Source organism: Camponotus vicinus, unplaced genomic scaffold, assembly GCF_025532165.1.
Source record: "Camponotus vicinus isolate PSW18456_S1 unplaced genomic scaffold, iyCamVici1.0 SCAF_7, whole genome shotgun sequence".
Lineage (NCBI taxonomy): Eukaryota > Metazoa > Arthropoda > Insecta > Hymenoptera > Formicidae > Camponotus > Camponotus vicinus.
In genome coordinates this window covers 7,060,579-7,085,007 of record NW_028141979.1, presented here as the reverse complement: position 1 = coordinate 7,085,007, position 24,429 = coordinate 7,060,579, and the positions used below count along the sequence as shown (strand labels likewise).

At 33.8% G+C, this 24,429-nt stretch overlaps 1 protein-coding gene across 2 annotated transcripts; it reads left to right on the top strand.

Moving 5' to 3' along the window:
• The first annotated feature begins 1,118 nt into the window (after nt 1–1,118).
• On the top strand, nt 1,119–18,705 carry LOC145974493 (uncharacterized). 2 transcript variants are annotated; one of them, XM_083104348.1, is made up of 5 exons: nt 1,119–1,372; nt 7,645–7,934; nt 14,232–14,396; nt 15,928–16,122; nt 16,625–18,705. In XM_083104348.1, exons 2-5 carry the CDS (start codon nt 7,877–7,879, stop codon nt 16,702–16,704), a joined length of 498 nt encoding a protein of 165 aa, XP_082960474.1. In that variant the 5' UTR covers nt 1,119–1,372; nt 7,645–7,876; the 3' UTR covers nt 16,705–18,705. The 2 variants fall into 2 exon arrangements, with proteins under 2 accessions (XP_082960474.1, XP_082960475.1); XM_083104349.1 differs by lacking the exon at nt 1,119–1,372 and adding an exon at nt 1,613–1,840.
• Nucleotides 18,706–24,429: the final 5,724 nt, after the last annotated feature.

The following is a 24,429-nucleotide window of genomic DNA, read 5'->3' as shown; positions in this document are numbered from 1 at the left end:
ACAAACATTCTAGAGAAGAGAAGGAATTTAGGACGTATACGAGAACACTTCGAGAAGGAGGACGCGTCCTCGGAAAGCAGGACGTCCGGTCCACAGTCATCCTAATTATGTATATATTATGTAAATGATATTATGTGATATATATATATATATATATATATATATATATATATATACAAGGTGTTTCTTAAGTGCGAAAAATTTTAGATGATTCTTTGTCGCAAATTAAGGGGGGTTTTTCATATAAACATGTACTCCATTTTTTAGGTTTTTATTATAATTTTGTTTTTGTTCCAATTTTTCCAACATTTGCTGTAATTTTATTTTTATTTTAAAATTTAACTTCTCGTAATTCGAAACCTATGCTATTTAGCATCGTGCTGTGGACGATAAGGTATTTTTTTTCTTGGAAATTACTGATTTTATGAAAAAAATAAAAGAAATAAAAAAGTTTCTAAATAAATCAAACTTTTTAAAGCATATTTTTAGACGATCATATTCCCGGCTCATTAAAAAGTTCTAATAAGAAATTGAATAGGGGTTGCTGGTTTCATCCCTTTATAACAATACGAGAAACTGAAAAAAATATTAATAAATAACTTTTTTTACTAGTAGAAAATATTCACCTAATTTCATTTCTTTAACTTGTTCCAAATTTGAGAAAAAAATAAAAACCTAATTTTTACCCCCATTTTTTAAGGAGTGTAACTCCACAGGGAGGAATGTAGGAGTATATGTTTATATGAAAAATCCCCCTTAATTTTCGACAAAGAATCATCTCCTAAAATTTTTCGCACTTATTAAAAAACACCCTATATATATATATATATATATATATATACATATATATATATATATATATGTACACACACATATTATACTCGTCGCAAGTATCGATATTGCGCGCTGCGCGCATAATCGCCGAGTGATCTTCGCTGCTGGCGACGAGAGAGAGAGACTCCCGTTGGCGTATTTACAATACCGCGACGCGCGGCGGGCGTCAGTTGGCGGTTTTGCCGCCGGGACGCGACGATCGCGTCGCATACCGCGCATTCCAACGTAATGCTCGAGCGCGACGAGAGGGACGGAGGAGGGAGGAGGGAGGAGGGAGGTGGGGAGGCGGGTGGGAGGGTGGACAGCCGAGGCCCGCCTGTCGGTGTCAAACGGGCCGCGCGCGTCCACCCGCCCGCATGCCATTAGATTTTCGTCGTTTTCGATGAAAACGCGTCCCCGTTGACGGTACGGAGCGCCGGCGACGAGCATTCCGAGGCATCGACGTCGAGTTTAACCGAGTGTCAACACGCGGCGTAGGAGTGTCACGACGTAAATCGCGCGAGCCTCTACGTGCGGTGCGACCAGTGCGTCTCCACGGGTGAGTAAAGCGTAACACACGCACACACACACACACACACACACTTACGCACGCATACGTATGTCATGTATACACACGTCAAATAAAGCGATGCGGCGAGACACGACGTACCGGCGCGAATCTTTCGAAGAATGTGCGCGTTTCTCTCTCTCTCTCTCTCTCTCTTTTTCTCTCGCTTCTTTTCCCCCTTTTTTTATTCTTTTACGCTACGCCGGATTCCTCTATTGATTCCTCGCGAACGTCGAGAGACGCGCCGCGCGGCGGCGCCGACGACCCGTCGTCGTCATCGTCCTTGCCGAGTTCGCGTGGTAGATTCTACTCGGGGTGTTCGAATAATACAGTCGCTCGGCGATCAATCCGGCGAGCGAAAATTCGAAAAACGGGCGCGCGATCGCGAGAAGTTGGCCGTTTTCGAAACCACCTTCAAGACGCTCGCCGTCGTGTTTGTCAAGGAACTTCACACAGCAGGTATATTTGTGTATATTTGTCGCGTGACGCAATTTCGCGCACGCACATTTCGTCCCTCAAAAAAAAAAAAAAAAACAGAAAAAGTCACTGTGTCGTAAGGAAATAAATCTCCGAGCGCGCGAGTTGACATTTCGCTCGCCTTCGGAGTTTTTGCGGCGAATTCGCGTCGCGCGTGATTGACGCTCGAGGGTCGAGATTTGACGTCGACGTCGGGAATAATCGTTGTTTGAGGAAAAAATTGTATCGCGTAATGCAAGGCGATACGTATAAAAAGGAACGCGTGACACGAGACGTAAGACATTCGGAATTTCACGGCGATGTTATTCGCGCGGGACGAGTATCAGCGTTTTAAAAAATGCTTCACGACGTTTGTATTTTCGGGGAGAAGCGCATTCCGCAACGTTTGGAATTCGCGAGCTCGTCTTATCTGCACGTTCGACGAATTCGGAGCGGAGTTTGAAACTCGTCGAGCCGGTATCGTTTCAACGTGAGCTCGGATTTCTTGCGCGAAAATCATTTTCACGTCCATTCGCGCGATTATTTGCATTTTAGCTACGATTCATCGTATCTCTCTATATTTTCCTAGACTTTTTCACTACTCTCGTTCTCTCTTTTTACTCGAGGAGTGCCAATTTAAATCCATAAAGTGTAGAAAGTACACGCGACGCGGAGAAATTTATAAAGGATTAAACTTGCAGATTTTTTTTTTCTAATTGACTTAAATGTTTTTTAGTTATTAATCTATTGGGTATTTTTTTCAGAGAATTGATCGTATATACAGTGTCAGATTTAAATGTATTTAAAATATAAAAAATATTTTTTTATTTTTAATAACCACAGAAATAAAATACGCTCTTTTTGCGAAACTGGATATTTATAATTTTATACATTCATTTTTTTCTATCGTATATTTTTATAATATTTTATAAAAATACGACATTCGAGTATGCTCGAGCAAATCGGAGGAAAGTGATATTTGACGTTTCGTATGCGTGTAAAAGTTCGGCGGAATATGCCCGCGTTTGGAATTCCATTGAGTGCGTCGAACTTTTCTCGAACGATCATACTGATCTTTGTTTGGGGAAAAGCGACTGTCGTTAGATTGAAAAACCGATTTTATGCGAATAATCAAAGGATTTCTTCAGGAATTTAAATAGGAGGACCCCGACTGGGTGTTTCTTTGTGTTTGAACAAATTTCCTTTGCAGCTGCTCACAGTATTCCTTTGTATTCCGAGAATTTTCTTTTGCAGGTGTGCGATATATAAGAATGTAGATTTTTAAAGTTTTATCGCGATCTCTCTGTCGCAACAAAATTACGATTCTTGACGCATGAGTTTGTTTATCGCTTAAAGCTGTTTATTTTGGATAACATCCCGATTTGTTAATCTTTAAAATTTATAAATAGAAATTTGTGCAATCAAGAGAAAAATCTTTCGTTATTTTCTTATTAAATATTTTTGCAGAAAATTGCTTGTCACAAAAATATTACATTTTTTATTTTATTCAATTTTTTTACTTTTTTTTAGATATGTATAATTTGAATGAAATGAAAATATATCTGTGTATAATAATAATTACACTTTGTTGTGTTCAAAATAAATACTTTAAATAAAAATGAAAATTATATTTAAAATGACGTAAACAAATCAAGAGAATAATTAAGAGGTAGGTCCAAACAGAGTATAAAATATTAAAATTTTTAATAATTCTCACTCGAATCAAATTTTTTTTCGTCGATTCGTCAACGAGAATGTTCGACGAGGAATCTCGATCGGCGGTTTCGAGTTCTGGCGTTCTCGAGCTCCGCAGTCGCGTGTATAATCGCCCGCATACCACGTGCTATTCAGTGCGTATATATATGCACGTATATATACACGGTGTGCGTGAAGTTACAGATTATGAATCGGTGAATTGATTTTTTTCAGCGAAAACATTGTGAGGATTTATCATCGCTAGAATTTATGATGTTTAATATTCATGAATTCAATTACATCATCATCAATATCGAATCAAAAGTACACTCAAAAAAAAGAAAAAAAGTCTTTCAATCGTTAAAAATGAAATAAATTATACACGTCTGCTTGTATTAGCGATGTTAAACATCTTTTTAATCTTGCATTATTGCTTTATATAATTCTAAATTTCGTATTAATATAATTTTTATGAGCTTATTAAATAAGCTCATGTTTAATTAAATAGAAAAAAATGTTTGCCATTTCTTATATAAAATACGAAACTTGAAAGCTATAAAGTTTCGAGATTGATGGCATTCCTTCTGGTATTTTGTAGAGATACTAATTCTTGGCCACCCTATGTATTTATTCGATCGAATCTTCGGCCGAGATAACACGTCGCGTGGGAATTCGCCGATCGAGTGGTTAGAGTGGCGTGCATGATGCTAGTCGAAGGTGCGAAGATTCACCGTTCTCTCTGTAGCTCACACACCGTTAATTTAACGCTCTGCCTAATCAAATTAAATTAAATATACGGTTTAAATTTTTACGGTCATAACTTCGATCGGCGCGAGAAAGAGAAAGAATAGAGAGAGAACTCGAATTTTTCTCTTATTTTCTACATATTCTAAGTAAAAACACACTTTCAATGATTTAAATTCACCTAATTTTATATCTCCAGATTTATATACTTTCTTCATGTATAAATATAATTTTCACTATTTTTAAATGTTTCTGATTTAAACATGATTTTAATTTCTTTTCTATGATTTTTATTTAGCTTGAAATTTTATAAGCTGCTGGAGATCAGAGATAATATAAGTATCAAAGTAAAATGTCTTCGTTATTTTCACGACACAAAGAAAATATAATTAAACAAAAATTTCAAAAATATCCCAGGGAAATACAGAATAATGTATAAAAAATAAAATTTTTTCCTGAATAAATGAGATCGGAAAAATTGAGGATGAATTAAAATGTTTAAAATTGCACGTATCGAAATTGTAAATTTCATATATTTAGAATTTTTAAAGTTTTATTGCGTCTGAATTTCGACCTCTCTTACATCAATTCGTGTTTATAAAGGCGCGTCATTTCGTGTAAATGACGTTACTACACATGCGATTTTCGCATGCATGCGATACACTTTATTTAGGCCGTCCTTTCATTTAAATAGCACGGCAGCTGAGACGACGCGTGATTCATAAAACGTTTACACTATGCGTTACTCGTAAAAAAAAAGAAATGTGAGGAAGGGGCACGGCCGAGGAACGGCACGCCTTTATAAACCAGATTCGTCCTCAGCCTTATCTCGTTGTTTTATCACGCGAGGAACTCGATAAACATGCGACAACGCACGGAATTGGGCGGTATCTCGTAGAATTCCTTTGAATAAATTAAAAAGATTGATGGTAAAAATTTACACAATTTAGATTTATAAAAATTGATAATAACTGATAATTAATATAAATTAATAAAATAGTTAACAAGTAAAGTAACAATTAATAATTTATAATCGAGTTGGGAATTTATAATCTTTGCAATCAAGCATTAATCTCTTATAACTCCGGATTTCTTTTATAATCTTGAATTTTCTTTTATTTACTTATCTTTTTATTTTTTAAATGAAATTAAACATTTTAACTCTTATTGTTAGTGAGAATTAAAAATATATTTCAGCGAATTAAAGAAAGGGGGGAGGCAATATAATCGTTTTATTTCCATCGATTTTTGCACAAAATTTGCAGTTCTCCAGATTATTGCAGTATCTCGTAGGATTCCTTTGAATAAATTAAAAAGATTGATAGTAAAAATTTACACAATTTAGATTTATAAAAATTGATAATAACTGATAATTAATATAAATTAATAAAATAGTTAACACAAGTAAAGTAACAATTAATAATTTATAATCGAGTTGGGAATTTATAATCTTTGCAATCAAGCATTAATCTCTTATAACTCCGGATTTCTTTTATAATCTTGAATTTTCTTTTATTTACTTATCTTTTTATTTTTTAAATGAAATTAAACATTTTAACTCTTATTGTTAGTGAGAATTAAAAATATATTTCAGCGAATTAAAGAAAGGGGGGAGGCAATATAATCGTTTTATTTCCATCGATTTTTGCACAAAATTTGCAGTTCTCCAGATTATTGCAGTATCTCGTAGGATTCCTTTGAATAAATTAAAAAGATTGATAGTAATAATTTACACAATTTAGATTTATAAAAATTGATAATAATTGATAATTAATACAAATCAATAAAATTGTTAATAAGTAAAGTAACAATTAATAATTCTCGAGTTGGGAATTTATAATCTTTGCAATCAAGCATTAATCTCTTATAATTCCGGATTTTTTTCATGAATTTTTTTTTTATTTACTTATCACAATCTTTTTATTTTTTTAATGAAATTAAACATTTTAACTCTTATTGTTAGTGAGAATTAAAAATATATTTCAGCGAATTAAAGAAAGAGGGGTGGGAATATAATCGTTTTATTTCCATCGATTTACAAAATTTGCATTCTCCGGATTAAGAAGAAAAAGTTAAAATACCGGAAAGAAAGTAGTACGAGAGAAGAAAGGAGTAGAAGGGAGGAGAGGATAAAAGGTTGTTTATATTGTTATGATGAAATCGTGATGTCGACCGTACGGTAGTATTGCGAGAAGTGGGAAAAGCATGCGAGGAGAATGAGAAGGAATGAGAGAGACCGTGATACAAGTAGCGAGGGGCTCGAACTAGCAATCAACAATTCTTTTTTTTTCTCACAAATCCGAAAATACCATTTCTCTGTTTAAAATGAGAGCGAATATCGCGGAAGCGACCATGTATTACTTAGGCTTCTTTTTTATTTTACGTACTCAGAGGATCTCAAGAAAATGGATAAAGTATTTCTTAAAATATATAATGTAATCAAGCTTATTATACTACTTATTTATTAGACTTATTAATTATAACAATGCAAATGCATTCTCTTTTCAAAATTATATATTAATGAAAAACCATGAAACACGTATGTTTATTCGCATACTTTAGCAAAAATAGACAACAGTAATAATGATATTTCGTTTTTTTAAATACTTTTAATATTAAAAAAATATATATATTAATATTTATATTACTATTCCTATTCTATACTATCTGTTTCTTTGTATTTTCAAAAAATGTCAGATAATGTTTGTCAAGTTATTGAGACATTTTTGGAATTTTTTCATTAATGTAAAACTCAGTGTTTGTAATTTAAAAAGAATGTGAGCAATGTAGAAAATATATATCAGTACAGTTCGACCAGAAATCTCGAGTAACAAATGGAAAATAAATTTGAGAAATATCATAATTGTCAATAGAAAACTTGTAAACATTCTTCAAATATTTTAAGTGTTAACACAATTAAGAATATAACAATAAAAAAAGAATGCAATTAATAACTCAATATCAAGAGACTCTTAATACAGAAAAAAGGAGCATTATAATATAAATTGCGTTATTTAATCATCGTTAAAGAAAAATCGATTCTTAAGTGGTCAAGGAATGTGTCAGTGGAAATATCATTATAACACCTTGCATTTAATCGAAGCGATTATCTATCGGTATTTGATTGATCATACTTCGCGCGAACGTGTCGATCCTGCCGCTAAAGTACGTGGCACGCGAGAGAAAGAGAGAGAGAAGGAGCATTGCGGGGGTGGGGAGTCTCGCGAGAGGGGGAGAGGTGTTGGCGGTGAGGAGTCCGCATTCCACAGACAATGTCACGTTTTTTAATCCCCGTTTTACTTTATTTGCGCCGCCTTCGCGGTCATGAGGAAGGCCCCAAACAGTTACAGTTCGACTTCTGTCCTTAGAGAGAGCGCCTTCTTTCGCGACGTGGAAACGGACGAGGACAAGGACGACGTATCCTTGCCGCGAAGACAACGAAAGAGGTAGCTCTACGTAGTGAGAATTCGCGAATCATCAGGGTGCGCGCGAATTTCGGGTGAGGGTGGCACCCGAGAGGAGAAGGAGGAGAAGGCGAAGAAGGAGGAGAAGAGAAAAGGAAGAAGTTGGGACAGACGAAAGGAGCGAGGGAGGGAAGATATGTCCGCTGTCGAGAGTGCCTTGGACGTCCTCTCCAGAGCGGCGACGATGGTGCAAGGTCAGTTTATACCTTTTGGAATATTTTGCGATTCGCGCGATCCTTAAGGCTAGAATTCCTGATAACGTGTCTTCTTGTTGGAGCATCCTCGGCCGTCGAGGTGAAATCGCTCTCACTTTATTCTAGTTCAATACGTGATTATAAAAAAGATCGAGGATATTTTATTCCGTTTATTGTGTATCAATTATTTTTATTTTATATCATTATAGTTGTCATTAAAATTATGTGGGGAAAAAAATTATGTTAAGATATTTAGGAAATTTAATAAAAAAATTAAATATTAAAAGACAAACAACTTTGTCTTTTTTTTTAAATTGCAATATCTTTTTATTATTGTTTGAAACACATATTAAGCAATATAAATATGCCCTAGAGTTCGCCGAATATTGCGAGATATAATTTAATTTTCATAGAGAGATATTAAACTGACTCTTAGGATATTAAAAATTTGAGAGATCTTGTGTGTTTTTTATTATATAATGATTTAATATTATATAATATCTTTAATAAATATTTTATTAAATAAATATTAATCTCTTTAATAAATAAATAGTAACCTCTTTAAAAATGAAGTAATCTGCTATAAAATAAAATGCACCATCAAATATTAAAGTATAGGAATTTTTTCGGATTTAAAAAAAATAAAAAGTCAAAACGTTTCGAATTTATAACAAAGTCTATTGCTTTCGATTCCATCTTGTTCATTTTCTCGAAAAGATTCCTCCAATCTTTCCTATTCTCTTCCAGAAAATTTTATATATCTTTAATAAATATATTTTATTAAATAAATATTAATCTTTTTAATAAATAAATAATAACCTCTTTAAAAATGAAGTAATCTGCTATAAAATAAAATGCACCATCAAATATTAAAATATAGGAATTTTTTCAGATTTAAAAATAAAAAATGAAAACGTTTATAGAATTTATAACAAAGTCTATTGCTCTCGATTCTATCTTGCTCATTTTCTCGAAAAGATTCCTCCAATCTTTCCTATTCTCTTCCAGGAAATTTTAAATTATATATATAAATAATATACTCTCTGATAAACAATATACTAATAATGGGTATGGTGGTTTAGAGATATAGGGTGATGTAATGCGATCAAATTCGCGCGAAATGCACAGACTTTAGAAACAGCGACGACTACTTGACATGCCGTCGACATTCCTCGCATAATTCGTTTAATAGTCATTCTATATTTCGCGCGCGTGCACGATGGCGTTAACCAGGCTCGTTCGTATGCAAGCTGCGGCGAATCGCCTATTATTATCGCAGGTGCCTAGTCATAATGCAATATGCCATTACCTGACATAAATTCGCGATTGTAACATACGGTTACTATCTCGGTTACAATCCAATCTGCAATCGTATTTATAAGGAATCGATCGTACGATCGCGGGTGAGCAATCGCATTCTTCGCTTTGTATCCAGACAGTTACGAAATCATCTTTGCAGAATGATCCGAATGCTTTTGTGCGATTGCTGAAATAAGGAGCAGGGCAACGAACGATACTAGTACATTTTACTTATACAGTTACAGTTAATAAAATGTTTCAAATATATATATTATATGTATCTCCAATTTTTAATTGATATACTTTGAAAAATAAATGTGTGAAATATGGCTCGTCCTGCCAGATTTTGAGATTTTATAGAAAATTTAATTTTCTATAAAATCTCAACAAAAAATTTCCTATAAATCTATGAAACGAAATAAAAATATTTTGATCTCAAAATATGATTTAATCCTCTATAACTTTCAGTACTTTTTGTGAAAAAAGATACTTTCTTAGATATTTGTAAAAAGTATATATTGAAAAAACGTGATTTTAGAGATTTTGAGCGGCTTCTTGAGGAAGCATTTTTCGACCCATGTTTATAGAAAATTTGTTGTTCAAAATTAAGTTTCCTATGACATCTCAAAATCTGACAGGAACGTTCGTGTTCCTGTATATTTTGCTAGAGATTTTTAAAACTACAGATTATTACGTTTCTTTGATATTTAATACAATAGTTATTTAAAATTTTTAATACAATAATTGTATTAAAAAATTATATTGTATTAAAAATTTTTTAATACAATAATTATTTATAACTATCATTATTTTTTAATAAAATTTATCTAGTCTGGAAAAGAAAGGCCTATGATGTTTTACAAATATATCACATTTTTTCTATTTTTTCTTTTTTATTCAGATCCGGTCTAGATTCTAATTTCAAAGTATTAACGAAAGATCGATTTAATTAATAAGAGGTTATTGATCTGGCGTTCGTCATCCGCTCAGACGATCATTTTATTAAACGAATTCTAATCCCTGATTTACACTTGCTGAATAATACCTCCGTACCTCGAAATGTTGTCACAATGATTCCGCATAGTCGCCGTTTATAATCATGCAATTCTGCGTATTGCAGATTAAATACACGTATTCAACTCTGCGCGAATGCACATTTGCTGATCTTGAATTTTTATTCTTCGATAGAACGAGCCCGTTCGTCCTCTGCTTACACCGACGCATTTTATCAAAAGATTTTAAACAAAATGTGCATCGGCTGCTAAAAATTCTCTATTACATTTCATACTTTTGTTTCGAATAATAGATCGAATGAATAAAACAATGATGCAAATTTATTCATGATGCAAATTAAATGAACCTTCCATGTGAACTCTCTCTCTCTCTCTCTCTCTTATATTTCTTAATATAACTTCCTTACAATTTAATGAGTTATACGATATCTGATCTTCCACTTAAAAAGTATTTGCATTTTTTTATTATTTATTATTTATTTATTATTATTATTTATTTTATTATTATTATTTATTTATTTTTTATTATTTTTTATTTTTTATGTCTGCTATAATTGTTAAGAAAAATTATGTAAAAAGTTAGCACCTTTGTGAAAGTGTCGTAGACTTGGCGACAAAGTCGATGTGCGATAATGATAGTACATGGATATCGAAAAAATTAAAATAAACGCTCTCCGCCGCTATCAACGCATTCATGCGTGCGTTGCGTCGATGGGCCGTCTCCATCGATTCTCCATCGTATGTCTTCGTGTATATAAAGGGTCGAACAGAATTGCTCGTTCTATCATCCACGTACTCTTCGACTTATGGACTCGATCTTTCCTATCATAAAATCATATTTTTATAATCGTTTTTTAACGACCACTCTACGATATTACGTGTATTAACATTGTAGAATATTTTTTTATTGATTAATTACATTTATTAATATTATATACTTTTTATTCTTGCATTTGACTCGCCCAAAAGTGTCTTGGAGATATAAAAATCGCAAACAGGACGGATTTCAAGTGCTTCTCTCATTTTGATCATTTTATTGAATCTTAATCAAATAATCAACGGTCATTTATGTGCAAATCTTTAAATCTTGGCACACCCTGTACATGTCCTGTCTACCTGCAGGAAAGAAAGAAAAAGATAGAGAGGCTGAGAGAGAAAGCAAGAAGGGAATCGAGTTGGTTTCGCGCGCTCGTTTGTAGTATCCACCTTACAAACACACGCTTAAATTCGCGATGTATCCGTGCAAGATGCCCTCCCCGTACATTCGTGTACGTGTCAGCGTATTTGTGTGTGTAAAAAGCAGCCTCCTTCGGTTCCACGTGGATGGCGAGGGGGGAAGAAGGCGGTGGACGACGAACCGAGGAGGCGGCGGTGGATGAATGAATGAATCTTAAGACAGTCGTGAGAGAAGCGCATCCACGAAACCGCGAGCTCGCCTTCGGAGGGACGCGCATTTCAAAGGACTCATCATCGTCCTGGACATTGTGCGCATTTCGCGATTGCTCTCCTCGATTGTGAACTTCTTTCCCGCAAACGCGTCTCTCACTCTCTCGCATCTCCTGCGTTTTGTGGTTTTTCGCATTTTATCTCGTACTCTCGATATATAAATCTTTCGTCGAATTCGCCTTTTTCTTCGATTTCGCCTGTTGCTTTCTGTCCAATCATTCTCAATTCTTCACCGATCTTTTTCCTGATATTTTGATCCCTTCGACCGTTTTGTGATCGTGATTGGGTATTTTTAAGGGCGAAGTGATAATTTGTGTTTGCAAAAATTTTGGAAGAAAAGGAAAAAGAGATTAGTGCACGAATAAATTTATTCGAGAATGACATTTTTAGAACCGTGCGCAGATTTTTCCTCATCCCAGATGAAAGTGGCAAAGTGCTTCGAAAAATATGTCAAGCGATATGTCCTCTAAAAAGTTTTAATGCAAAAGTTACTTTTTTTGCTACACACTTTTATATGTACTCAAGTTAAGTGAAAATTACTCAAACTGTTGTGACTTCATCGAACGAGTTTGAAGAGTAACGAGAAGTTATTTCGAGGAAGCTTTTTCCGAATAAATAAAAAAAGCTCGATTTGAGAAAAGGATGCAATAAACTTTCGTAGTGATTCTGCTCGTCGGGAGACCAATCACTTTCCATCTCTCGTAACGAAGGACGGTCTCCTTAATTTGACTCGCTTTTGCAATTAATGCTCTCAAGGCCGATAACATGGAAATTCCATCCAAGAGACGGCGTCTTTGGCAACCGTGGCGTAACATCGATAATCTTCGACTGGTTTGCAAATCGGAAGGTATGTTACTCTGTAGAGCGCGATGGAGACTGAGAGAGAACTCGGAGACGATCTATAAAACGATGCAAGTTAAATGAAATATATTAAAAATAAATAAAAATCTCAGAAAGTCTACAGTTGAATTCAATAATAAATTGAAGCCTTTTTTTCTGGACCAATCGGGTCTCTGCTGAAGATTGGATGTACAGCGTTATTTGATAAGAACAAAGTTATTAATGATATATGCATACATGTGTAGATTCAGAGACGTTGAATGGATATTGAAGTATCTTATCTCTTATGTAAATTTTTGAAGAGTTTTGATAATCTCGATCCATTCTGGACAGGGCTAGCTGTATATTCTATAATGTGTCGATAAGGAACAAGAGTGATATGTTCGTTTGTTAATTATCAGCAGGACTTATCGAGAAGTCAAGCGACTCGCAGACGGAAGACCCTCCCGCCCCGCTCACCTCTTCGGTCCATTCATCTTTTCCCTACGCGCCTCTAAACCAGTTTCACCATCTTCCTGACGATCCTCTCACGACTATTAGGCACTTCCTGCCTGTCCTGGGAACCGGACTCGTTTTTATCACCCTGCCCCTTCGTCCTTCCTCCCTTTCTGTTCCTCCTCTACCGATAGCAATGAAGGAAGGGTTGTCGTTAGATCGGTTTTCCAATTCTAAATATCTCGTCGCGAGGAAATGGGCGACCCTCGGCGATTTTATAAATTCCGACCCATAACGAGAAAGATCCAAGGACACGCGTAGAATTTCGTACTTCATCCTTCTTATGACGTCAACAAATTATATCCCATGTAATAAAAAGTAAAGATAAGGAGAGAAGGTTCATCGAAAAGAAAAATTCAATATTATACTTGTAGGTATTAAAGAAAAAATTTATACAGATATCGAAAGAAAAAAGATTTATGAAGGTTCGACCGTGAAATTCTCATTATTTTTTCTAATCCGATTTGAGTTTTCAATTAAGTTTCTATTATATTTTCGCATCTAATCGCAACGTAACATATACATATAATGTTTTATTACGAAAAAAATGTACTCTTTAAAATAACCAGTTTATTTTACTTATTTCAAATTATTTTTTAAAGATGCACATATCGGGCCTATCATTCGACATATCAAATGTATCGAATATTGACATCGTTGCCAATGATATGTGATGCACCAATCACAAGTTCGCAGATTTTTTTCTATATATATATAGGTTCTTTTTTACTTTCAAATATGCAACCATTGTTTTGTATAGCTCATCTGTTATCCCCGCTTTCACCCTGAATTTGTAGTAATGCGACGCATGCGTAGCATTCCTTCGTTTCATTGTACAACGGAACGTCGAAAGAAAAAATAAGTTAGTATTTTTTCCTCGAAGGTTCAGCGCACACTCTCGCTTCAAAGTTGTCGACAAACACGTACTATCTCATACTCCTCTCGAATTATCTTGTATTACTTGAATTGGAGTAAATTAAATCCAAGGAATATAAGAGGAATTCGATTCAGAGCAGTGAATATATCAGTGGCACGATAGTTACAGTAGATCGAGTGTAAGATCGGTATAAAAAAAGCGACATAAGATTTGAAAAATCGATCTTGATCATCTCTTCGTTGGTACAATCATCGATTCGCTAATCCATAATTTTCACTGATGTGACCGGCATTTACAGTAGCATCTTCGCTGCTTTGTATGTTGCAGAGGAGAGACCGAAAACGACGAATTTGCATCGGAAGCCGAGCAGTGCGTGGCGCAAGGAGCGTAGGAGAGATCCGATTCAGAGCGAAGCGTTGGATATGTCGGCGGCCCGGCAACATCATCATCATAGCAGACCGAGTGTGATTGTTCCCACCATGCCACAAGCCGGTAAGTATTGTTGAAGGAGCATTATTTTTCTTAGCTAAAAAAGAAAAAAGAGATTTTATTAAAAAGATTAGTTGCGCCAGAAAAATGTTTCGTGTTGGAATGTAAAATTCTTTGATTGACGAAGGACAAGGATACCGCTTTTTTTAATTCAACCGATGAGAAGATAAAGTTTGAATATTTCAACTCAGTGTTAAAGAGAGTTTTGACATTGGAAGAAAAAAAAGTACAAGAATTTGATATCAAGTTAGAAAATTTTCAGTGACGAAGTATAGAGATTCCAGTTTGAATTCGAGTTGTAAAATCTTGATATTGAAAAAAAGTTTATTTTCATGATAGATTTACAAGTTCTGTTTGTATTCTGTTGTAATTTCTTAAGAAAAATGAGATAAAATATTGAAATTGATTTAATTAGAGCAAATAAACACTCGATAATTACAGAAAAAAATTAAATTAATTATTGTGAGGGAATAAATAATAAATAATAAAATTTCTTATTTAATTTGTAATGTAATTTACGTTAATGAAATTACTAAAATGGAATATTAAAATAATAAAAAACCCCATTAATTGTAAAAAGAGATGACTTTCATTTCTCTTTCATTGATTGAGAAGATATGAAGAAATCATTAGAAAATGATTAAAGATTAATCTATCGTTAGAGTACAGCTTGTATAAACAATAAAATTATTGCCATTTCCATGCTTTACGTTGTCCGGTATTTTTACCGGATTGCTTCCGACTAACAACGGATATTCTGACGATGTCGTTAAGCATCTCGCGTCTCCGGGACCCTATTGTTGTCAGAGGGATGCCTGCGTTCCATGACAATGCAACGCCCGTTGCACCGAAATATCGTGCAGATGTGAAGTCACTTTCAATGGGGATATACGGTTAATCCCGGCAGCATTCTTTGGTGCTTGCAGGCTTTCCTGAAACATTAATCCTTGTATTAGTCATGGATGAAATTAACACGATGACGAATAATTCAAACTACATCATATGACACTAAGTAGATCTATTAGTCTCATAGATGTTGATTTGAATATTAAGATATTTCAGTATATTGTTAGAAATTATAATAAATGTCATTTAATGTATTTAAAAAGTTTAAACATAATTAATATATAAAATTTATATATTAAACATATAAAACATAAACACGATTAATATGGTTAATATATCTCTCCGAATTTATGTTTCAATAATTCTAGAAATGATAGATTTTTTACACATTTTAAAAAAGATACTGCAATTTAAAAATTTCTATATTAAAAATTATCGAATTACTTATATATTTTTGCGAGGCTTTTATTCTTTGTTCTAAATCCTTTATGAATTTATATGTAATAATTAATTATATATAAATATACATAATAATTATACATATAATAATATATTATTAAATAATTATATATAAATAGTATGAAATTTTACAAGTAATGTCAACATAATATAAATTTTACTTATCACTATCAAAAACGCTATTTATTTGGAATTAATTAACGAAAGGGATTTACATATTTTTCTTCAGGCACTACGATTGAAGACACGGCGGAGACGCCGACGGCGATGCCTACCACGGCGGGTGGACAAAGGACCGGCATCAGGACAGCTGGTGGCGTCAGCGATCCCGCGATCGATGAACACTTCAAGCGATCATTGGGCCCAAAAAAATACGCGGCTGTCTTTAATGCCACTAATACTGACAAGGAAACCGGCCTGAGTGGTAAGTATATATTAAAAATTTATCCACGTGCGAAAAAGGGGTAGAAAAGTAGATACAATACTCTTGGATCCACCTTGAGTCAACTGTGAATGATGGTATTTTTAATGGTCCAGGTTAGACTCGATCTGGATTCGATTTATCGGCTTGTTATTTATGAAGTGTGATTTTTATATCAACTCTCTACTGGTAGATGATTTAAAAAAAATGTAACATATATATATATATATATATATATATATATATATATATATATATATAATTAAATAATTTTTTATGATCTTTTTCTTAGAACAAGAAGGTATTTTTATAATTTCGATTAAATAGATAGTAAATTAATTATTGTAAGTTCGTTTTATAAGAGTGTTTTTCATAAAAAAGTCAAAGTTTTGGAACATGTGATATACAAGTAGATCAAGTGGAATTATTTGAACTCAACCTGTATCGGTTTAGTTTCCTTGATGGTCTAGGCTGGACCAATCTGTCTTATGCATTCTTTGCGCAGTTGATGATCACTTTGCGAAAGCGCTCGGCGAGACCTGGACAAGGCTTAAGGCGAGCAATCGAAGCAAGGAATCCACCTAACCATTGGAGAAATTCGTCAGGATTCTTAACGTCGTTCTCGTTGTCGTCCTCGTTGTCGCTTGACGACTATCGTAACCCATTTGGGTGAAATCGTTCCAATCTCGCTCGTTAATTATGCACTAGTGATAAGTTATTATTACCGATAAAAGTTAATTGCATTCGCGTTTATATTCGAAGAGTCCGCACATTGAAGTAAAGCTGAAATTAAGAGTTTTTAAATAAACGTTGAGCTGAATTGTCAGGCGGTACGACCTTGTTACAGTACACTTTCTTCGAGTTGAATTTCTATATCGATACTCGACATTTAAAAAGATATTTCAAAAATGACAGATATCAAACCAGTCAAACATGATAGATTAAAATCGAAAATATTTAGACTATATAAACATTAAATATTTTTATAGATTTAAAATCAATACACATTTATTCTTTTTCTTTGATTAACTGGCAAAATAATGATTTATATTCTTTTATTCTTTCTCCACATCCGGGCTTTTTGGTAAAAATTATTTATTTTCGTAAAAAATAATTTTTATTAAAATATTTTGTTTTAATTGGTACGTACCGCGTCATATAAGGAGGGTATCAAGTGTCCTTGATCTTCTCGCTTTTCAACTGGATGCTCGTTGTCGTTGTTTTTCCGTCAAACACGCGAAATAAGAAGACATCGGGAAGGTTGGTCCGCTACGCGCTACATTTTGTACGGTGAGCGCATTGCGCGAACGAATTTGATATTGTTGTATATAAGCACGTACTCCCTTACTACGCCATCGTCACAGTCATTACCGTATAGTTCCAAATTATGTATGAATATAAAATTATTTATTATAATGTTTCATATACTCCTCGCAAAATACTAAGTTTACATATATATATGTACACACACATATACAACACCTAGACACACATATGTATGTATATATACAGGATGTCTTAAATAAATAAGGTACAAACCGATATTTCTTGTCAAAAGATAAGTAAGAACTTTTTGCCTTTTTTTTCATCATGAAATAAAGAAAAAATCATACCATAATTTAAGATAAATATATTTTCGATATCTCCCAATTGCGAACACATCTGCTAACCGTTAAAAAACATTGGAATTTTCTGGTTTTATCGTACATATTTATATCAATTCAAATAAACTTTCTTCAAATTTTTATTTAAAAAAATAAAAATATTAAATTTAATTACAACAGAATTAATAATTCTACACGAAGAATCAAGAAACAAAAATGCATTGACATATTAAAAGATTGAGATATCTGAAAAACAGTACATTTTCTGAAGTTTTTTCAAAGGAAAAGAATGATATCGGTTTATCTGTTTCTATCCTCATAAGCATCTTGCATGTATATGTCTGTGTGTATATGTGTGTGTATAATAATATTTACATAAGCATGTGCGACTACAATATACACTAAACAGCAATGATGTTCCCTCCTAGTATCAATAAAGCTAACGATATTTTGGAACTCGATTATTATGATTCACTGGACGAGTGCCTGATATTTAAATTAAATTTTGTGGCTAGATCTCTTATTTAATTAAATATTTATAAAATTGATTCAATAAATTTAAAATTTTCGCGCAATTAGTAATTGGAATATTTTACAAAATATTCCAATTTCGTGATATTCTTTACATAATTAATCATAATTACACTGTAAACATACATCTAACGGGCAAAATAATGTAGACAACTCTGCCATTTAATTCGCCCCAACTAGGGGGATAGAATCATTGTCTTAGGTGTATTGTAATAACGATCCTTATACTAGAGGAATGAAACGCACGCACAAGAGGGTTGGTGAAAAGAACTGTAATTTAATAATAAGACAGAATATATCGCACAAACAACGTATAGATATTACGTCTTCGTATCGGCCGTAAATGCCGTACTAATGGCTGTAAAGATAAAAAAAGGATATGTATAGTTATGGAAATGATAACGATAATGTATGAAAAAGATTTAAAAAAATAAGAAAGCGTTTAATTATTCTCACAGAATTGCATTAGTCTCCGCCAAGATTCTCTCCCGAAGATTCTTTTCCTCATGCGAGTTTTTCATCGCGCGCACTCGTAAAACGAACCCACCTCGCCCCATCTAATTCTGCCGAATGTTAAGAAGAGTAGTACTGATTTCTAATGGTGCTAGGAAGTCCAGCTCGTACCCCAGCACGCACAGAAGTCAGTACCTCTACCTTCTTATATGCGCAAAATTTTTTCACTCTATCATCGACGTAAAATGCGCACACGAGGAGCTTTCAGATAGGATTATCGCGAAGCCTTACGAGATGACGCTATCTCGGAGAAAGGTCAAGAATCCGCGAAACTAGGACAAACGTCATCGAATATTCCGGGAGCAATTTCCAACTTCAAAAATGGATATCTTGATCAAAATATGAATGTCATGTCATATCTCGATAACCCAGTTATTCCTTCATCGAGCGATAATTACATACCTCTTTTGCCTCCGAAAATTATGGAATTTTAGCGGTGAAAGAAAGTGAAGCCGGTCATTCTTCGGGGTGAATAACACAGAAAAAGAGGAGCGTATTCCTGGACGATTAAGGATAGAACCCCGAACGTAGTCTGGCCCAGAAGCTACACTTTTCCTCCTTCAAAGGAGAGCCCATCGATACAAGTGGAAATAAGCGGGACTTTCCTTGAATGAACGTTGTTATTCGTAGGTGGGCCCAGATGGGCCGTCCGGATGGACTGTCCCAGGAGCGCTCGGATGGCTTCCTATATGCAGGCTGCTTGTTCACTTGCCGTAAAGCAAAGTGGTAACTTAATATTAAAGCTGAATATATAAGTACGGTAATTCCATACCGTAGAATCTAAAGTAAGTCTACACCTTATACTCCCGCTCGCCCTCCCACACGCCGCTACCGTGCTCTCAGTCATCTCCGGACCCCGTTTCCCTCTTACTCCGGGGTACTTCGAGCGTGATAACGTGGCAGGATACTAAATATCGGTTGTTCTCTCTGTTCTAGGTGCAAATTGCCGTCCTCTGTCTACTATGTAGTCTTCTGTTCTCGTTCCACTCGTGATCTCCTTTCATACTTTTTTGTGTCCCTCCCTTTCTGTTCCTCCCCTGCACGCGCACAATGGTGGCTTTTTCCTTACTCGTCTTTCGACACCCGATTTTCTCGAAATACAATTGGGTACGAATATACAATACACCGATAATTATGCAATATAAATTATAATAGTATAAATAAAGAAATATACATGTCGCTGTAAAATTTTCAAAAATAAATTTTACTTAAGTTACGATTGTTTTCAAAAAATATTAGGAATAAAATTCTTCTCTAGTAAAGACTCAATTTTATTTAATAATAGATATTTAATAAAAAATTAATAATAAATATTTAATAATAAATTATGATATATTGAATATTTTTTCAAACTAACATAATTAAACTTCTATCGATTTTGATTAATTAAAACACATGCGTTAAGATGCATGGCTATATCGGTGATAAATTATATAATTATGTTATAGATCTCTGCTTTTTTATTTAGAAAAACGAGTGCGACGAAAAAGCAAGATTTTACCGTTTTATCGTTTCATTGTCTTGAAGCGATTTTTAACGAAATGAAAGACAGGTGTTCGCAAAGTGCGGCAGCCTTGAGACTAAGGTCGGTTACATTATCATCTTTTTATACGCATCTTTTTATACATCTCTTTTACGCATTGTTCATAACACAGACGTTTTGAATGTTTTCAAACAATTTAACGCGTGCATTTTAATTATGTTAAGTGTGTGTGTGTGTGTGTGTGTACTTGATATATATTATTAATTAAATTTGGTTTTTTATATCTATTTATTTTGTTATTGATTTGCAATTCATATATATAAATTCACGGAATTATTTTTTTTTAAATATATTTTTCTATTTTTGAGGATCACAGATTATTGATACGTAGGGGAAATCGTTAAAGATATTGATAGAAATTAAATAAAATGATATAAAACAAAGTATTCGAAAAAACATTCATTTTTTAGAATTTTCGAAAGTAATTTTTTTTCAAGTGATTTTCGCCAAAGTGATGTCGGACTTGTTGGTGTATATTTGAGAGTTTTCTACTCCGTATTTTCCGCTCATAGCGTGACTCGCAATAGACCCAGGGGTGGATAAAAGGGGTAAGCTTTCGGAACGCGTCATCCTGGATAATTTATAATTAATTGGGGAGAGTGCGCGCGTGCCTCTTTTGCTTCCGGGATATGCAGCTGGAAATGGGCCAGTAGATCGCGTTTTGGGGCAGATGCTCGTGTAAACGCACATTTTTCAACATATGCAGGTGTCGTCTGGAAAGGCATATTGACCGAATCCGATTTCCGTGTATTCTCACGCATTCTAGTATTGTGTTTTTTGTATGTTAAAATAAAGGGAATGCGATAGGAATTCGAAAGTATGTGTGATTGAACTTTTACGGAAAAAAATAAGTTTATGTGTTATAATGCAGAGAGTACACAAAATAAAATATAAAACTTTAATAAAAGGTTGTGAAATTATCTGGTCCAAAAACTTCTGTGTCTGAAACACGACTCTGAAATATTATCGTGCTCAGTTTCCGAAGCGTAATAATTTGAAAATTGTTTATAATTATATTTCCAGACTATTTTCTTATGTGAGAAATATGCGAGATAAATTAATGAAAATATCGAAAAATTAATAGTTTTTATTAATTAAGCGTTACTTATCAGCGTAAATAAATTCAATTCCGAAAAGATTGTTAAATTTTTTTCTATAATTTTCTTAAATTTCCTTGCAATTATCTTATCTTCTCTTTCTCTTTCTCTTTCTCTACAAATCTAAACATATGTCTACATATACCTTATCTTCTCTTTCTCTTTCTCTTTCTCTACAAATCTAAACATATGTTTCTTTTATTCCGAATGTAGAAAATTCAGTTAAAGAGAATAAATCTGTGGTCCATTTTTCCGACATTATTCAAACTTTTGTCAAGAAATCAACAACTTTTTAACAATTCGTACAAATAACTTGTTTGATAATTCAATTGTCAATAAAGATGAATAAAATATCATGTTTATATGTTCAAAGGACATCAAAGATTCAAAAGTTTGTCTTGAGAATACTTTGTAAAATCGACTAGCATAAAATGAAACTTTTTACTTACATGTTAATTGGAAATGATCAATAGGTATCGGACGCCGTCAATCGTGTACTAGTCTGTCTATCGTCTCGCGGAGGTATGACACGTTGCCATTTGTTAATCTGAGGTCTCTCAGGCGTATCTCGTTTCTGAACCAGATCCGGTCGACCGCAGGTCCGGCGTCATTTTTCCGTTTTTTCTTTTACGTTATTCGCGACATGTCAACATCGATACGAAAGAAGCGGAAAACAAAAAGAGAAAGGAAGAGAAGAAGGAAGTTGCTAGTTACGACAGGCTCGAGAAATAAAGAAGAATAGAAGAGTATGTTTCATCTTCTCTCTGGGATCAGAGCTCCCTCGAGACATTGTGCGCGCAGAATCGAAAAATATAATATAATTAAATTGCATTAGCAATCAGCGATCAGTTATTCCATAGATACTTTGATTTATTGAAATGAAGAAAAAGATAAGTGTGGTTAAAGTAACCAAGGTCATAATGAAATCTGATTCACTCAAAAGGTCAGAATTGAGAGAGAATAAACGCGAAACGTGATAAAACTAACAATGAAATATGCAAATATTGATTTTAAGAAGAATTGAGGATTAATAGAATGTAAATTTGATGAAGGATATAATAATATACAGGAATAGAGTCATAGAGGAGAGAGGAGAAGAGAAAAATTTATATGTATATTACAGGCATTATATGTAAAAAATAATAAAGAAATAAAAAAGAAAAATTATACAGTTATATTAAAGAAAGGGGGACCGATAGATGCGGCAAGGACATCACATTATGCGTCGCATTGGATTTGCGACGCTGCACGCCTTGCATCGAAATCCCCGGAGTTACCCTCTGCGCCAACTATTCAAACCGCCCCCAAGCGGACGCACCGAATCATCCTGTTCCAAAACATCCCCCTGCGATGCGAGCCCGACCGATTATTATTCCATGACTTTTCGACAAATGGACTATAATCCTTGATCCTTTGATTACGATGCGGATCGATACTGCTCCATATATATATTCCCTTCTCCCTCTTCATCCGTCATGCTTTCCATCGCGCTTTTCGCTATCAATTATTTGTTCAACTCTCAGAGGCAAAAATATTTTTTCATCATTTTTTTCACATTTAGGACATGATATATTTTTTACAAGGAATTTTTGAACGAAAAGTCTATTAAAGTTTGAGAAAAAAGCAGTAAGAGGCGTATCTATTTTTCATCGTTTTTTATTTATATGCAATGTTGAAAAAAGATTGATTTTAAATTGCCAAAAGTGTTCCCGAGCAAAAGAAAGTTAGCTCTCTCTGGGAGTTCTTGAGATGCGTCATGCAGACTCTATGCGTTGCATATACACGAATTTTTTCTCTCGTACACGCATCGTATTTTCTGAGTCATACCGATCCTGCGAGTGGAAAATTACGCGTAATCGATCAGCACGCGTCCCTCTTTCGTAATCCTATTACAACGCCTGTAACTCGCGTCACAGGCTTCGAGTGTGCAGATTTTTCGAATCAAAATCCTACAGTTGAATATTTATTCGAATATTTATTCCCATAAACGTATGCATATTAATTTTTATTCATTCATATTAAATCGCTGTAGGTAGATATAGATGCATCGTAAATCGCACGTGCAGCGATGAAAATGTTACTAATATTTATTTTGGAATTTCTCCTTATTGTTAGTAATATTTTTAATTTTATGAATATTTATTATACACGTCTTTCTCTTTTTATTTTTGTCTCCGTTATTTCAGTTAGAAATTATCAAAAGATAAATAAATTATTTAATTCTAAGATGTATATTCTCTTACAATTAAATATATACTACTGATTTAAATATTTCTATAAGAAACCATAGATATCATCACAGAAATCTAATATTATTTCAAGCCACTGAATTTTTTACTATGAAAATAAAGCGTTATCTATGTATATAATTTTATTTTTTTTAAATGATATATCGTATGTCTTTCATGAGTGCCGAAATATTTAGAAATTGGCGCTGATTCTCTCTATTGAAAGCGACGCGTGTTTCGTAACGTGAACGATATTCGCGGACTGATTCACCCTCCATTCCTTCCATTCATTTCTACGTTATTATACCTCGTGGCGGGAAAGCGCGCAGCCGCGTCGACGGAGGGTGTTTTGCTCTTCAGATTGTTTCGTCGCAGTTTCGACGGATCTTCGTTCCAGATTCGTTCTCGGAGGATGCGAAATGTCGGGTTTCGGGGATTCTAATTTTGCCAAAAAAAATTTTCGTAAAATAAATTTCTAATAATCATATTGAACGTGATGTTTTTTCGAATCAAACGGTTCAGTTTTTACACACACGAAATGTTTATTCGAGTTTTTAGTTTGTAATTATATCATGCTTTAAATAATTCTGTTTAAGAAGAATATTTTATATAGCGATAAAAAATTTAATGTTTATATGGAATTAAATTTTTAATACTTTCTATCTTGATATATGAAAAACAACTTTTTAGTTTTCTATTTTGAGAATTAATTTTATATGCAAATTTTTAACATCTCACAGGTCAAGAGATAATTATCAGTAACCTCAATCGACTATTAATATTCTAATTTCTAT

What these genes read in the sequence shown, in the direction of transcription:
- LOC145974493 (XM_083104348.1), top strand. Translation starts at nt 7,877, where the DNA reads ATGTCCGCTGTCGAGAGTGCCTTGGACGTCCTCTCCAGAGCGGCGACG. An exon ending in TCCCACCATGCCACAAGCCG is followed by an intron (nt 14,397 to 15,927) that starts GTAAGTATTGTT and finishes ATTTTTCTTCAG; the next exon opens with GCACTACGATTGAAGACACG. An exon ending in CAAGGAAACCGGCCTGAGTG is followed by an intron (nt 16,123 to 16,624) that starts GTAAGTATATAT and finishes TTCTTTGCGCAG; the next exon opens with TTGATGATCACTTTGCGAAA.